Here is a 16569-nt window from a genome sequence, read left to right as displayed (position 1 = left end):
ATAACGTTACGTTGTGAACATGACGAACGTAACGTAACATAACACATCGCGAACGTTAAAAACGTTACGTTGTGAACGAAACGAACGTAACATAACACATCGCGAACGTTATAACGTTACTTTGTGAACGAAACGAACGTAACATAACACATCGCGAACGTTATAACGTTACTTTGTGAACGTAATATAACGCAGCGCGAACGTTATAACGTTACGTTGTGAACCTTACGAACGTAACATAACGCAGCGCGAACGTTATAACGTTACGTTGTGAACCTTACGAACGTAACATAACGCAGCGCGAACGTTATAACGTTAAGTTGTGAACCTTACGAACGTAACATAACGCAGCGCGAACGTTATAACGTTACGTTGTGAACGTAACGAACGTAACATAACGCAGCGCAAACGTTATAACGTTACGTTGTGAACGTAACGAACGTAACATAACACATCGCGAACGTTATAACGTTACGTTGTTAACGTAACGAACGTAACATAACACATCGCGAACGTTATAACGTTACGTTGTGAACGTAACGAACGTAACATAACATATCGCGAACGTTATAACATTACTTTGTGAACGTAACGAACGTAACATAACGCAGCGCGAACGTTATAACGTTACTTTGTGAACGTACCGAACGTAACATAACGCAGCGCGAACGTTATTACGTTACGTTGGGAACGTAACGAACTCGTGAACATAACACGTTCACGTAGCGAGAGCAACAGGCTGAAGAACATCCAGCAGGTAAGATTGAATCAACCCACTGTGAAGTAATGAGCGAATTTTCACGTTACTTATATAAATAGAATAGGATGCTCGTTCCTTAAATTTAGGATTTTATGTTTAATAATTCCTGTCCAAATTAATTCCTCATATATGTTTAATGTTATAGATTCTCTTTATTAATCTATCAGAACATCATCAATTTGTGAGTTGAATTACATGTTAGTGGTGGAGAAGGGAGGATTCTTCACATCCCTCATCATTGGGCAATTTTTCATCTCTGCATGTGAGTGGTGAAGATGTGAGTGATGAAGATGTGAGTGGTGAAGATGCCCTTCTACACTCCCCTCACCCCTCCCCCTCCATTAAAGGCTTGTAAAGGCTCTTGTAACGTCTTCCTTTAACCAGACTCTATTGATGAGCTTCTAACGGAGTATCGAGACCGTTGATAATGGGGCTGTAGCTGTACAATATAATCCGGATTAGGTACTAGACCGGAAGTTGTTTAACGGTTACTAGGGTTACCTAGCAGTTTGTGATGCTGGTGCGCAGGCTATGATGCTGGTGCTCATGGTGTGATGTCGGTTCGCTGGGTATGATGCTGGTGCGCATGGTGTGATGATGGTGCGCCTTGTGTGATGCTGGTGCGCATGGTGTAATGCTGGTACGTAGGCTACGATGCTGGTGCACAGATTACGATGCTGGTTCGCTGGGTATGATGCTGGTGCGCATGGTGTGATGTCGGTGCGCAGGCTACGATGCTGGTGCGCACACATTAATTCTAAAATGTAAATTGTAAATTTTCCTACTTTTTGCACTCTATTTTATCCAGTCTTGCATCAATTCGCATTTCCATATTAGTGACAATAACTTATATCTTTAGCTCAATTTATCACTTCAAAATGATCAGATATGGCTTTGAATTTTTCATAGCTCGCATGGGTCACCTAAATTCGCCTAAGTGAGTTTAAAATTATTAATTATTACAGCTAGTAATCGGCAGTTCCTTTAAAATAAAATGTCATCGAGGGTGATGAATTAGTCAAGACTTAACCTTTATTAACAGACACCTCTACTTTTATACGATTTTTATTGACGACCGTTACTTCTTTTAATCCTTCTCAACAATAAGAACTTTAATCTCTAGTAACGGTCACTGGTAATTTTGACGCAGTGAATTGCTTTAAAAGGTTTGTGCTGAAAAACTGGAAAGGCGTCTTAGATGGATTAACGGAAGCGTCTTTGTATTGCCTTTTATTGCTGGAAGGTTTAAAGCTTTGCTTGCTTAGATACTCGAGTGCAACCGGGGCTTGAGAGCTCCATACCCTTCAACTGCTTCCTGTCTAAAGAAATGCTGCCCGCCACTGCAGATTTAACACTTAATTGATTTTATAGCATGCACATTTTATTGCCGGACTAGTTTATTCGTACTTGATTTAAAAATTTTTCTTTTTTAATTACTGAACCTCAATTCGTGCCATAGACTTTATACATAATATTCTATGTATTGTGTGCGACAATTTCGTACCATTCGATACAATTTATTTTCTCAAATTATATCACCGTTATCTCTTTCATGTACTGAAACATGCAACCTCAATTTCAATTACAAAGCGTCCAATGCAAATTTCAAACGTGCCTGTTATAAGACCCAATCAGACCTGCCAGACGTGACTGATTGGCAGCTTCCAGACCTCGTCAGACCGCGTCCATCAGCCAACAATGAACGCTTCAGACTCGTCACACTCTCGCTTATTGATTTGTCACGCTCTTCACTACCAAATTACCTTCCCCAGTCTTTTCTTATTGCTAGCCTATTTCATCCTTTATAATTTGCCAACAATTAACATTCACAGCCTTCTTCTAGTAGGGATAAAATTGTAAAGAATGTTTTTTTTTCGAATAAATCACGTTAACTCAATCAGCGTCAATAACCAATGTTGCGCTAAAGCTGGCTATTGATTTATAAAATATTCTTCCGAACCTTTTATTTAGTTGAATCAATCCTGACACCGATAATATCATACATACCACCGGAATTTTCATAGTACTATCATACCTAACACTGGCACTTTCATACCAAACACCGGCATTTTCATAATACTTTCATACTTCGGTACTTGAGGCGACCGGTCACTCGCGCCGAACAACAGGTGTTCGCTGATACAAGCCTGCTGCCTACTCCGTCGCTGATAACAATAATAAATATTTACGGCAAAAAAAAAATTCTTATCAGTGGGCGGGTGATGGGCGCGTACTGCTTGCTATCAGTGACATCCTTGTTGATGATAAGAGACGGGCTAGTATGATGGATGATCGTCATGCACAATCATGAGGACCGTCTACAAAACTCTACATGACCTACGCAGTCATCCTGCATGACCTTCTACATGGCATACGCAATTATCCTGACCTTTGAAATGGAATATCCTATCGACATGACCTTCTACAAGGTTACAGGACACACAAGGCGCAGAGCGATAGCAGCATGATAACAAATTCAATTTTTCATTGCTTATACACATTAAAACAATATTTCGATAATTATTGTATAAAAAAAGAATGCTTCGAATTTTCCGCTCGAACTGAAAAAAAATCCAGCGGGCGGGAGCAGCAGGATAGCACAGCCCTCATAGCTCAGTGGCTAGAGCACTGGTCTTGTAAACCAGGGGTCGGGAGTTCAATTCTCCCTGGGGGCAAGTTTTACCTGTGTTGAGGTTGTTAAAGTGGATTCATTCAGTCGTTGTCAAGTGAATTCATTTCGCGGGTTGGGGCAGAGGTGTGAATGGTAGGGTGCTGAAACATGCATGTGCAGGCGTATTCACTGCCATGAATGGCTCAACAGGTGTTGAAATTGTGGAATGAATGCCGCTCTATGTGTTGTCTGTTGAGTTGAAAATGTTCACTGGTATGGACATTTTTGATTTTACATTCGATTTCAGGAATATTTTCGTGCGGACAATGTTGCTGCGCGAATTTATAACATAAATTTTCATTATTTATGAAAATTATACATACAGTATAATTTTCCGTCATTACTTCACGCCCTAATTCCATCATGTAATTTCGTTAATAATTTAGACTTGCGTATTTGTTATCGATGATCCTTCATTTTGTGATTCCACCTTTATAGGCCTAATAGGTTTCTTTGCAGCATAGGTACTTTATTTCTTATTATTATGAATTAAGGCGCCCACGAAATAATTGGAATCATACATACTAGATCAGTCTTTGCCATCATTTTTTTTAGATTCATTGAATATCGATGTAAAGTATTTGAACTTTTATTTGATTTTCACCATTTGATGAACCGTGTTCAAACGTTTACAACGATAAATGAACGACGTATAAATGCACAAAGCGTAAAGTTAAATGATTTGATAATTAATTGAATTTAATTAAATTTAAATTTATTTTAAATTTTTTATTTTTAAATTTAATTAAATTTAAATGTTGTTTCAGGGAGTGGTTCTTCGTTTTTATCTCACGAAATTGTCGTGGATTAGAGAACCGCGTGTTGAAAACACGGACACGTGACGTCTGATATCGACCGTGTGCACGTGGTCGATATATACGTTGACTACGGCAGATGGAGTGGCTGACTCATGCCGGTCCCGGGGGTGTTCAACGGGGGATATAAAGTGGATATTATTAATTCAGTAGTGGAATATGTGGGGGACGGTTAAATGTTTAACGAGGATATAAAGTGTAAATTATTAATTCAGTACTGTTAAAGGGGTGGGGGACGGCTAAATGTTCAACGGGGATATAAAGTGGAAATTTTTATTAAATTAGTACAGTGGAATGGGTGGGGGACGGCTAAATGTTCAACGGGGGATGTAAAGTGGAAATTTTTATTAATTCAGTACTGTTAAAGGGGTGGGGGACGGCTAAATGTTCAACGGGGGATATAAAGTGGAAATTTTTATTATTTTAGTATAGTGGAAGGGGTGGGGGATGACGGTTGGATGCCACGGTTTAAGAAAGGTTTAATTAAGTATTTAAAATATTCGTATTAATTATAATGCGTACAGGAGGAGTACATTTATTGCATGATGAGTCACAACAACAATCGCCAATAACGAAAATCATTTTTTATAGCACGAAGATGATGCAATTGACAGGATTTTGAAATGCGTTACCTAAACGTTATTTCATTTAGCGATTGATTTCTAAATTACGAAAATAGCAGAGGCTTAAATGGGTCGCGATGGCTTTCAACGCAATTTAAATCAAATAAAGTTAAAGACTCTTTATTTATTTCAATGATCGCCTTATATTCCATCGTAAATTCATTCGTAGAATGCTGCAATTCTGTATCATTTTGCATAATGAACCATAAACTATCAAAGAAATGCTACTATTTTTAAGCTATTCATCGCAAATTGTGCAAGAAACATCATTGCTCATAGTGCAAGGAACATTAGCACTGTTTATTGGACATTGAACAGTAAACATTGACACTTTCTATGCCATTTATTTAGCACTTTTCTACTTTCATCTACTCAACAATGTATATTGTTTTTTATCTAACAATATCTACTACTATCTACCTAATAATATATACTGTTATCTACTTAACAATATCGACTATTATATACCTAACAATATATGTTGTTATCTACATAATAATATATACTATTATCTACTTAACAATATATACTATTAATTAATAAACCTAGCAATATCTACTTTTATCTACCTAACAATATCTACTGTTATCTACCTAACAATATACAAATAGTTGTCATCAGGTGGCGGGTGTCCGTGGGCCGCGTGGATGCTGTACAGATATCGACCTCTCATGAATAAGTGTTCAGTTCAGCTGTTCTCGCCAGTTATTGATCAATGCGGCGGTTTGTGCCTATTGATTTTCAGGGCGCGTTCAGAGAAATGAGCGAGTCTTTGTCCGAATATCGATGCAATTCTTGCCTTGGGAGGGACCAAATTTGTCCCTATCAAAAATGCGTATCACTGCTACCGTACGTACAGAGAGTGTGTTAATATTTGGACAACATGACTCATTAATTTTTCTGAATGTGGAAGTGACGTGTTTTTTCGCTTAAAGTAATGTTCCCGCTGAATATTAACGAAAACTAAATATTAGAGCAATAGGAAGAGATTTTTTGATACATTACGCAAAATTAATGTTTAATTAGAGAAAGTTGTATTGAGATACATGATGCTTTATTTGTGATGAAAATGTGACTCGGTTATGCTTAACGAAAATTTCGTTGTCAATAACACTACAAAGTTATTGATACAATGATACTCATAGTAATACCTCGCTTAGTCCACGATTCTTTAAGATAAACACTCGAAATACACGTAAAGCTGTTCAACTCAAGCACAAAAACGACAACAACGAACACAACAATAACAACAACAACAAACGACAACAAAAACGACAACTACAACAACAACAAGGACAACAACAACGATAAGAACAACAACGACAAGAACAACGATAACAAAAACAACAAAAACGACAACAAGAACGACGACAACAACAAAAGCAACAATAACAACAACGACGACAACAAGGACAACAATAACAAAAACAACAGCGACAACAACAAAAACAACGACAACAACGACATGAACGACAACAACAACGACAACAATAACAACAACGACAAGAGCAACAACGATAACAAGAACAACAACGACAACAATAACAACGATAACAAGAACAACAACGATAACAAAAACGACAACAACAACAACGACGAGAACAATGACGCCAACAAAAACAACAATAACAACAACGTAAAGTGTTGCGTGGGGCCGGCACCGGAAGCACCTCGCGACCCTGGGGCGTGGACGCCGGCAGCGATGACGAGGGTGGCTACAGCGAGAACAAAACTGGTGTCAAGAACACCGACGATATATCTACCTTACTTGTATCAGTATATGTAAGTATCATATAGACATTTCAGTAAAAAAATATCAAGATAATTGCTCTATGAAAAGCCCAGAAATGGTTTGGAAAAACAACATGAACAGCAGTGGAAACTACAACGGTTTTAGCTACAATACCAAGTTTCTGGAATACAATAAATAATACTATTACATTCATCGACTGCCTACAGTTTGAAAAAAACTGTCGTAGTGAATTACGATTCGGTACTTACGGTGAATTACGATACGGATCATACGGTATTCGGTGAATTACGATACGGATCATAAATTATAGGTAAGATAATGGAAACAACCGATCATTCCGGAAAGATTTATTACTCATTACGTTGTATAATAAAATGCCTATGCGTGAGTACATATTAAAAAAAATGATCACAGTGACGACATAACGCTATGTGAGATATTACTAGTACATAACAATAATAAATAATCCAATAGTCATGTATATTAACTGTGTTATGCTTTTTTTATAACATAGTTCCTTATTACACCTTATATAATTATTTCCCGTGCTGCTTATGAACAAGTTCAGTTCTTACATAAACTTGCTACTCACAGGGACACATAATGACATGGGAAATATTTACGATAACGAATAAATATCGAATAGGTGTGATGATAGTCATCACCATTACGTACGACACCGTTCAATCAACTCACTCAGATTAATAAAATAAACATCTTGTTGCAAATTCAATAGGCTACGATAAGGTAAGAACAATATTGAACATTTCTAAAACATATAACAATATTGAACATTTCCTCCTGAGCATTTTCCAACACTGAGCAAATACAAGGAGTGAATCGCATTTGAAGAATTAACATTTATGTTGCGCAGCAATTAATGCAGCACATCTCATAATGCTGCTAATAAAGTGATTTTTTATGTGTTAATTGCAAGTTTATGGCATGAAAGTTGACCTTCTCGAATTTATCAAAGTTAGCAGCCATATATGAGCACGTTCACGGTCTACTTTCTTACTCGAAACGCCTACGACTTTTGAGAGGGTTATGATAATTCGTCCAAATATCAAACTTCAGTTCATTCATTTATACATAATTGATTTTTGCATATATTTTTTATAGACGGTCATATACACACTTTAATTGTAAGTTTTGCAAAGGCTACCGAACTTGATACGCTTTTCTGCAGGGTGTAAACCTCATCTGTTTTATATGCCTTTGACTAAGACAACCAGATTTACTTTCATTTACATCCTAGACGCTATAGCCATGCACTTTTACTGTCCTTGAATCATGGTTTGCACTGAATTTTACTCGATGATTGCGAGGAGGTCGCGCCGAGTGGGAATTTACGTTGTCATTCTGATCTCGATGCAGATTACTAATATTAATTTCACGGCAGATTGTTACCGTTAAGGCTTTGAGAGCCGTTTTAATTCCGCATCGGATTGTTACCGATAGGTCTTAAGGAATCGTTTTAATTTCGTTAATTTAAAAATTTTTACCGTTAGGTCCTAATGTCCCGTTTTTATTCCGCTGCAGATTGTTACAGTTATGTCCTAGGTCCCTTTTTATTTTCGCTGCAAATTGTTACCTTTAAGTTTTTAAGAACCGTTTTGATCTCGAGGCAGATTGTTTCCATTCGCTCCCAAAGTCCCGTTTTGATCTCGATGAAAATTTTTATCGCGTGCAGACGAGCCGTTTTCAATTCCGTGTAGATTTAAATCTTGAGCAGAGATACCGTTTTGATCTCGATGCTGACTGTTGCCATTAAGTGCACTTGGGGTTTGAAGGATAATGTAACTATTGGGAACTTTTCCTCCGAACATTTCAGCGACTTGAGCCAAGGTTTTGCCCTTAGTTTCCTTGACACAAGTGAACGCAAAAATTCCAGCCAATATACAGAAGATTGCGTACAGCCAGTAGAACCCGGGTAGAGTTAGAGCAGCCTGTGGGTAGTATAAAGGGTATATTAAATAATATAAATATTTTTTACGAAATTGTTTATTCAGAGCAGCCTGCGTGCAGATAGAGTGGTATATTCAATTATATAAATATTTTACGCTTAATTGTTTATTCAGAGCAGCCTGTGTGTGGTATAGAGGGGTATATTCCATTATATAAATATTTTACACGAAATTGTTTATTCAGAGCAGCCTATGTGTGGTATAGAGTGGAATATTCAATTATATAAATATTTTACACGAAATTGTAGATTCAGAGCAGCCTGTGTGTGGTACGGACAGAGATTGGTATTACTACTAAGGAAATAGGTCACAGTGAAAGTTTAAGTACCTAACTATATTGAACGTTTATGGGATTAGTAAAGTTATAGAAATGTAACCGCATTAGGACAGTAATGAAAGCTTAATTGGATTTTTAGTAAAGTTACGAACTCGCCTGCAAAGAGTCGAAGGAAAATGTGACGAAGAAAGCCGTGGAGAACATCACACATACAGCCAACCCGGCCGCTGTCTCTCTGATGCTGGGAGGGAACATTTCGCCTGCACGTGTTCAAATTCGCGAGATACTTAATTAAATAAATACTTAAATACCTAATACTTAATAAGTATTAATAAATACTTAAATACTCAATTTTATTTTGTATTTACTCTAAATATATATTTAATGTTATTGAATATTTAATTTTATTATATATTTAATTTTGAATAAACATATTTTTTTATATATTTGATTTCAAATAAATATTAAAGTTAATTTATCAATAATTTTGATTAAATTAAAGTAAATGATGAGCATTGAATTGAGGTGTCATGAATGCATTTCTTTTATGGAACATATCAGCGAGTTTGTTGGACCGAGTTATCCCACTTTTTTGAAATTATTGATCGCTGTCATACATTCATTACTCAAACAATTTTTTAGACATTGATCGTTCTCATATACAGGTATTCAATACTCAAACAATTTTTTAGACATTGATCGCTCTCATATATTCATTACTCAAACAAATATTTAGACAATGAAGTACACCAAACTCGTACCTACAGAGTACCAAATGCGTACCTAAAGAGTACCAAATGCGTACATATAGAGTACCAAATGCGTACCTATAGAGTACCAAATGCGTACATATAGAGTACCAAATGCGTACCTATAGAGTACCAAATGCGTACCTATAAGCACTAGAGGCACGGGTCCGATGCCCACAGAGAAAGTGAGCATGAAGAGCATGACTGCGGCCAGGGGCAGCCAGAAGAGTCGTTCCAGAGTCCACGCGGGGGCGCTCTGTAGCTCGAAGAAATACGCCCCCAGACAAGCTATAAGGGGGAGGAAATATGCGTAGTGTTATGCGTGTGTTGCGTTATATTCATTAAATGTTACTACCCATCATCACTTTTTATTAAATTAAAGAGACCCTGCATGAGTTCGTAAATATTAGGGGTAGGGTGGCACATCAGATTTGAAATTACTTTTTTTTACAATTAAACGCAATTTAAATATTTATTGATTGAATTTACAATTTTTATATAAACTTAGCGTTTCAACAATACGATTTCGAAGCATTATAACATAATTAGTTACAGACATGCTTTAGATTGAATTACAATTAAGAAAAATACGCAATTTCCAAAAATTAGAATTGCACGGGAATTTACTTCCTGTATGGCGTACATCAACTCATTTGTAGACCTTACGCTGATTTGTTGCGCCTTTAGATTTTCAGGCTTGCTTATCAACATTTTGTGGTTTTACAATCAATCCTATTGATGAATATACCTTTGTATATTCATCCCCTAGGTTCCCCTAGAAATAACTGTTAGAAATAAGGTTCCCAGTGAAAATATTCTAAGGGGAACCAGGGGAACAGTTTCTAACAGTTATTTTCAGGGGAAATATATATATATATATATTCTATATATATATTTCAATAATATAGAAAGTTGTAGTGTAGTGTACTAACCATGGGAGATTGTCATGCCGACACACGAGACGACAAGCAGTAGTCTCCTGCCGGTGTTTTCAATACACGCGGTGCCGATGATGTTGCCGATAACTTGGAAGCTGATGCTTACTATGCTGCTACCGTAGTCCGACAGATGGCTGCCCGATTGCTGACAGTCAATAATGTTAAATTAATCAATAAGATAATACAAATCAGCTGAAAATAAAGTAAAATATTGCATTGAAAAATTCACTCTCGACTCTCACATCCCGTATATGTGTCTCTTAATCGATAATTCCGATATCCATGAAACGTGCAAAGTACATTTTAATTAACAATTAATTTTCGCTGAGTAAATACGTTCATTTCTGAGTTGAGTTTTTAGCTTTAATAAAACCCGTTTCTTTCTCGCTGAACAAAGGTTTATTCTTAACATTAATTAAGTTTTCACCTTGAATATCGAAGCTAAGTTGAATGTGATAGGTACCTATGAAACGCGCAAAGTACATTTTAATAACTAGTTAATTTTCGCTGAGTAAATACTTTCATTCCTGAGCTGAGTTTTTAGCTTTAATAAAACCCGTTTCTTTCTCGCTGAACAAAGGTTTATTCTTAACATTAATTAAGTTTTCACCTTGAATATCGAAGCTAAGTTGAATGTGAGAGCTTCGATGCCGCTGAGCTGCACGAACGCGCACAGCACGAGCCCGATAACGAGGGGTATGTGCACGCTGCGCTGCCGTAGCACTGTTAACGACAGCTTGTCTTTTGTGGCTTCCAATTGATATGCCTTCAAGTCTTCAAACTCCTGCGATATGTTCGTGTCTGGGCCTTGATGATGAAAAAAATGTTTTTAACTTGCGAGTTCGATAATCATTTAGTCATATTGTCGCTACGATATATTGCGAATATAGATGAAATTTTCATAGTTGTAATAAGTCATCAAACTCCTGCGCTAGTATGTCTATGTCTGGCCAAATGATAAAAAAACAAGATTTTAAACTGTTCAATCATTAAATCGTTGGAAAAATCTTGCAATATAGAAAAACGGGGATAATGTATCGCAATTTCTGTAGCGTGTTCATTGATTACCCTGGCTTTATAATCATATAAACTTTGAACTATAAATGATAGTAGGTATTAGGTGAATGCGTAAAACTAAGATTAGTAACTTTGCCAATGTAATTCCAGAAAATTCCTACAATTACGAAAATGTTTTGCATGCACAAATTGAAATTAAAATTAATATAGCAGCAGCGGCAATTAATTGAGTTTTTCTTTAACACTAATCTGAGATCCATTACGATTTGAGCAAATGTTTGTCAAATATTTTCTGGTTACTTAGGAGTTTTGCTAATGAGATACGTAATGTAATCATGAATTCAAATACTCAATAACTTGTCACGATTTCTTCATTAGACAATCAAATAGGTAAGTACTTAATCAAAAACCCACAAAACGCCAATTGTTTACTTCCATTTTATGATTCTATTTGGTTGAAAACTGAAGATTTCAGCGTTCGCTGACCTACCTCTGAAATGTTGTAGAGATCTGCGGGCTTCTTCGAAATTAGCTTTGTTGATGAGGTAGTTGGGAGATTCCTTGCAGAAGTAAATTGAAATGCAGAGAAGGAAGACAGGAGTGGTCGCTATCAACGCCAAATCCTGCCATTGCGTCACAGATCCGATGACAATCACGAACAGTTTTCCCAGAGAGAGCGACATGTCCGCGAGCAGAACTGCACGCAGTGATTGCCATTACTGTATAGCAGTACTGCACGCAGTGATTGCCATTACTGTATAGCAGTACTGCACGCAATGAATACCATTACTGTACCATTACATCACTCCAAGGAGGAAATGATTTATTGCTACACTCACAAAAATTAATGGGTCACATTTTTCCAAACAATGACACTTCTTTTTTCGCAGCACAGGCAAAGAGCGAGCGTACTGATGCGTGCTCTTTTGCCGGGCTAAACTGGGTCAGGATAACCCATACAAAGGCGAAAATTGCATTGCTATATGAAAAAAGTCTCGCTAATTTTTCTGAATTTAAATAGAGTAAAGATGAAAAAATAGAGAGATTTGAACTACCGACAATACCTATAACGTCGCCACAGCACTCAAGTCGCCGGCCTTCAATAGAATAGGTGCATTTTTAAACGAAACTGAACCACAACTTTCTAGCACGATCAAAACATCACCGTATTCATCATGTGGTTATCAAATCCTAGAAATCTTAATTCTGACCATTATTATACGGATAGCGACTCGTGTTTCATTGCAAACTCACTTAAAAAGCCCCTGATATCAGGCGACGACACCTCTGCTACGTAGATCAGGGCAGGTATCACCGCCGTGCCTACGAAGAACCCAGTCAGAATTCGTCCCAGAATCAGCACCCCCAAGTTATTGCCAAAACCTGCACGGATGTCCAGCAAATTTGAACAAGAATACGAAGCATTTGAACAGGTGAATCAACAATTTAAAGTTTTAAATTATTGAGCTGTGGTCTACGGAACGTTTTCAATTAAGTTATGCTGAATTTAATTAGTATTTACTTAGCTTTTAGATGCATTATTACCGTAACTTATTAGCTTCACTACATTATTACCTTAACTTATTAGCTTCACTAAACTAATATAAACTCAACTATTTGACCAATGATATAAATCAAAGTCTCACCAATAAGGAACCACCCCATGACAGCCGGTATAACAGCAGCCAATAAACTTCCTCTCCGACCCAAGGCGTTTTGGAAGAGGCTTGATACAAAGCCCCCGACGATGGCACCAAGAGTTGTAGACGATGAAAACCATGCCAGCTCATTAGACGTCATCGTCAGCAATCCATTGGTCGAATTAGATTCCGTTGAATTCTTCCCAGAGATAAAATTCGAAAATTCCATTCTGACGTCATTCAGCAAATCGCTTTTCGCATAATCCCGATTCAGTACCTCTCGCTCTGGCAGTTCGGCAGATGACAAAAGAAAGTTGGTGTTGTTTCTAGCGTTGAATTGGTGATGTGAATTCACCAAATTAGGGTCCATAATATCGTCATTATAGTAGCTGTAAAGTTTAGTGTCGTTATAACCTAGTGCTTCGTTATGGATTAAATCATTGTGTGAAGTCGTCATCGTGAAATCATTAGTTAGGTTGAGTGGTGCCGGATGTTTGCTGTCGTTCCGAATTTGGTAAGAAGCGGGACTGGAGAAGCCGATGATCATGCCCACGGAGAACGTCGCCAAAGAAGCTGGTAGCAGGAAAATGCCGCGTTAATAACTTACCAGTTAATAAATAACCGGCTACTGAGTAGCTTGACTATCATTTACGTTGTATATTTTTCACTTACTTTCCTACTTTTTTATCTGAAAATGTTGTATCCTGTATCTCTAACAAGTTAAATGTTCTTACAGACATCAGAAACTTGCATTAAATTAGTATTAACGCGCATGTGAAGAGCAAAAAAATCGTAGGCCCAAAAATAATTCCCAACGATCCATTTGCAACCAAAACGCCATGAAATATTAAAGTTTACCATTAAAAATTACAAAATAGTCATATACTGATAACCATACCTGAAAAAGTGGCAAAATATTGGGTGCGGCGAAATGCTCTGCCATTACGAGTCGACAGCAAGGGAGTCTTGATGAAGGACCGAGCCATCTTGTTGCTTGATCATTAATAGATATTGGTCACTGATGATTTATCAATTCATCGATCTTGGTTCCAGATCATTAATCGATTTATCGATCTTAGTTCCTGGTCATTTATCAATTTATCGACCTTGGTTACTGATCATTTATCAATTTATCGTTCTTGGTTCCTGCTCATTTATCAATCTTGATCCCTGATAGTTTATTAATTCGTCGATCTTGGTCCCTGAAAATTTATTAATGAATCCATCTTTGTCTCTGATCATTTATCAATTTGTCGACATATGCATAAAGAAGGGAAGACAAAATCAAACTATCTTTGTCACTAAGAAACTGACAAATGATTGCCTAATATTCTCGTAATATGAAGCGCCTACTAATAAGTCTCTCATCATCCGATAAATAATCATGAACGAAAAAGAATGCGAAAGAAATGTGAGAAATATTTTATTTATTTCAGTTATTCAACTGCATTTGCCGCGCGTAGATCTTGGATGGCCTAGAATACGCCCGCGGTGACCTATTATACGCAAAACAGAGCTATTCAGGGAGTTGTTCTAGTAGACTATTGAGTCTAACCGAACCTTGAGCTACATGATTTTTCTTAACAAGTTCCCAGTAGAAAATTATAGGAACTAAATTTTTGAATTGAGTGATTACAATTTCGTGATGCATACCTCCAGGGAGTAACTCGTAAAACGAGACTACGTTCAGAGAAATGAGTGGGACTTTGTCCAAATAGAGATGCATTTTTCGACCCTGTGTGAGTAATCATGACCCATTTTGACCCAGCCAAATTGTCCTTTCTTTGCACGTGCCATGGGTAAGAAAGTGCGTCAGTATTTGGACAATAAGACCCAATAATTTTTCCGAATGCACCCTTCAGTAGTTAGTTAGGCGGAAGAGATCGATTGCGAATAACGGCGCGCTTTAGGATTGCTTCTGTTGCTGTGATATCACACTTCCGCTACATTTATACCGGTACTTCCACTACCGTATCACACTTCCGCTACATTTATACCGGTACCCCCGTTACCGTATCACACTTCCGCTATATTTATATACCGGTACTTCCGCTACCGTATCACACTTCCGCTACGTTTATACCGGTACCCCCGTTACCGTATCACACTTCCGCTATATTTATATACCGGTACTTCCGCTACCGTATCACACTTCCGCTACGTTTATACCGGTACCCCCGTTACCGTATCACACTTCCGCTATATTTATATACCGGTACTTCCGCTACCGTATCACACTTCCGCTATATTTATGCCGGTACTTCCGTTACCGTATCACACTCCCGCTACATTTATACCGGTACTACCGCTACCGTATCACACTTCCACCATACTACCGGTACTTCCGCTACCGTATCACACTCCCGCTACATTTATACCGGTACTACCGCTACCGTATCACACTTCCACCATACTACCGGTATTTCCGTTACCGTATCACACTTCTCTTAACGTCAGCATTCTACCCGTTATAATGCCGCTAAACATGTTAATCTCTCTATCACTTTTTCTCTCTATAATATTCGTAACCCTGACGCTCTACCTATAGGCTATATCATCGAGGCTGTCAACAAAACGAACGCTGGTTTTTCTTCCCTTTAATGTTCCTGTAAGCCGTAAGTGGCACGAAAAAAAAGAACATTTCCTTGAATTGTAGCGTGGTAAATAATGGAACGAAGATTGACACAGGCTAAAATGAACCAATTAAAAGTTATACTGACGCTCTTGACAATTAGGTTAGTTGTCGGTATTTTGGACAACGTAAACAAATTATCATGGTACCGGGGGTATGTAGTCCCGCTCATAAAACAGATATTCGCAACTAAAACAATTATAAACAGTAGAGCGAGCGTCTACAAATAATAAGATACTCACAACCGTGATTACAACCCTCAGGCGGTACGACGAATGGACAACCTATACCATAAACGCTAATTGGCACCGCACTAAAATTTATTCACTGACTAGCTAATTGTCCGTGTGGCCACCGTTCCGCAAAATGTTGTGACTGATTGATTGTGGCCGTTAAATAGATTTTAATGCGGATCGTGACAATTCGAAAACGTTCATTTTTTTATGTGTGATAGCGTTTTTTGATAAATTGATAAATCTTCATTCAAGATAATATTGCTGATTTGCAATTAAAATACTCGTGTGATACACAGTATACGCCGCGCATGTCGAATTACGAATTTCAAACATAGTAAAGGTGATGATAGTGCTATTTCTATGCTAGTTTGATAAAGGACCAGAGCATAACCTACAGTAAATTCTCTTTTATTATTGATATGCACTAATAAACAGTTTTTATATGCTTAGTCAATGAGTAGAGAATAGCCTGGACCAAAGATTTTCATTTA

At 37.5% G+C, this 16569-nt stretch overlaps 2 protein-coding genes and 1 non-coding gene across 3 annotated transcripts; 2 read left to right on the top strand and 1 right to left on the bottom strand.

The window, feature by feature from the left end:
- Positions 1–3362: 3362 nt before the first annotated feature.
- Trnat-ugu lies at positions 3363–3435 on the top strand. Its single transcript has one exon. It is a non-coding gene; the product is annotated as a tRNA-Thr (tRNA).
- Positions 3436–5700: 2265 nt separating this feature from the next.
- On the top strand, positions 5701–6655 carry LOC108672743 (GATA zinc finger domain-containing protein 4-like). The gene is made up of 2 exons (XM_018160464.1): positions 5701–5718; positions 6071–6655. Exons 1-2 carry the CDS (start codon positions 5701–5703, stop codon positions 6653–6655), a joined length of 603 nt encoding a protein of 200 aa, XP_018015953.1.
- A 299-nt stretch (positions 6656–6954) lies between these two features.
- LOC108672748 (facilitated trehalose transporter Tret1) lies at positions 6955–16337 on the bottom strand. Its single transcript, XM_018160472.2, has 9 exons — positions 14109–16337; positions 13217–13783; positions 12825–12953; positions 12061–12267; positions 11164–11360; positions 10548–10698; positions 9760–9903; positions 9023–9126; positions 6955–8571 (listed from the first exon to the last, which is right to left on the bottom strand). The coding sequence occupies exons 1-9, from the start codon at positions 14194–14196 to the stop codon at positions 8227–8229; spliced, it is 1932 nt and encodes a 643-aa protein (XP_018015961.1). The 5' UTR covers positions 14197–16337; the 3' UTR covers positions 6955–8226.
- Positions 16338–16569: the final 232 nt, after the last annotated feature.

The sequence above is a fragment of the Hyalella azteca genome, unplaced genomic scaffold (assembly GCF_000764305.2).
Source record: "Hyalella azteca isolate HAZT.00-mixed unplaced genomic scaffold, Hazt_2.0.2 contig9347, whole genome shotgun sequence".
In the NCBI taxonomy this organism is placed as follows: domain Eukaryota; kingdom Metazoa; phylum Arthropoda; class Malacostraca; order Amphipoda; family Hyalellidae; genus Hyalella; species Hyalella azteca.
This window is presented reverse-complemented; position numbering and strand designations above follow the sequence as displayed.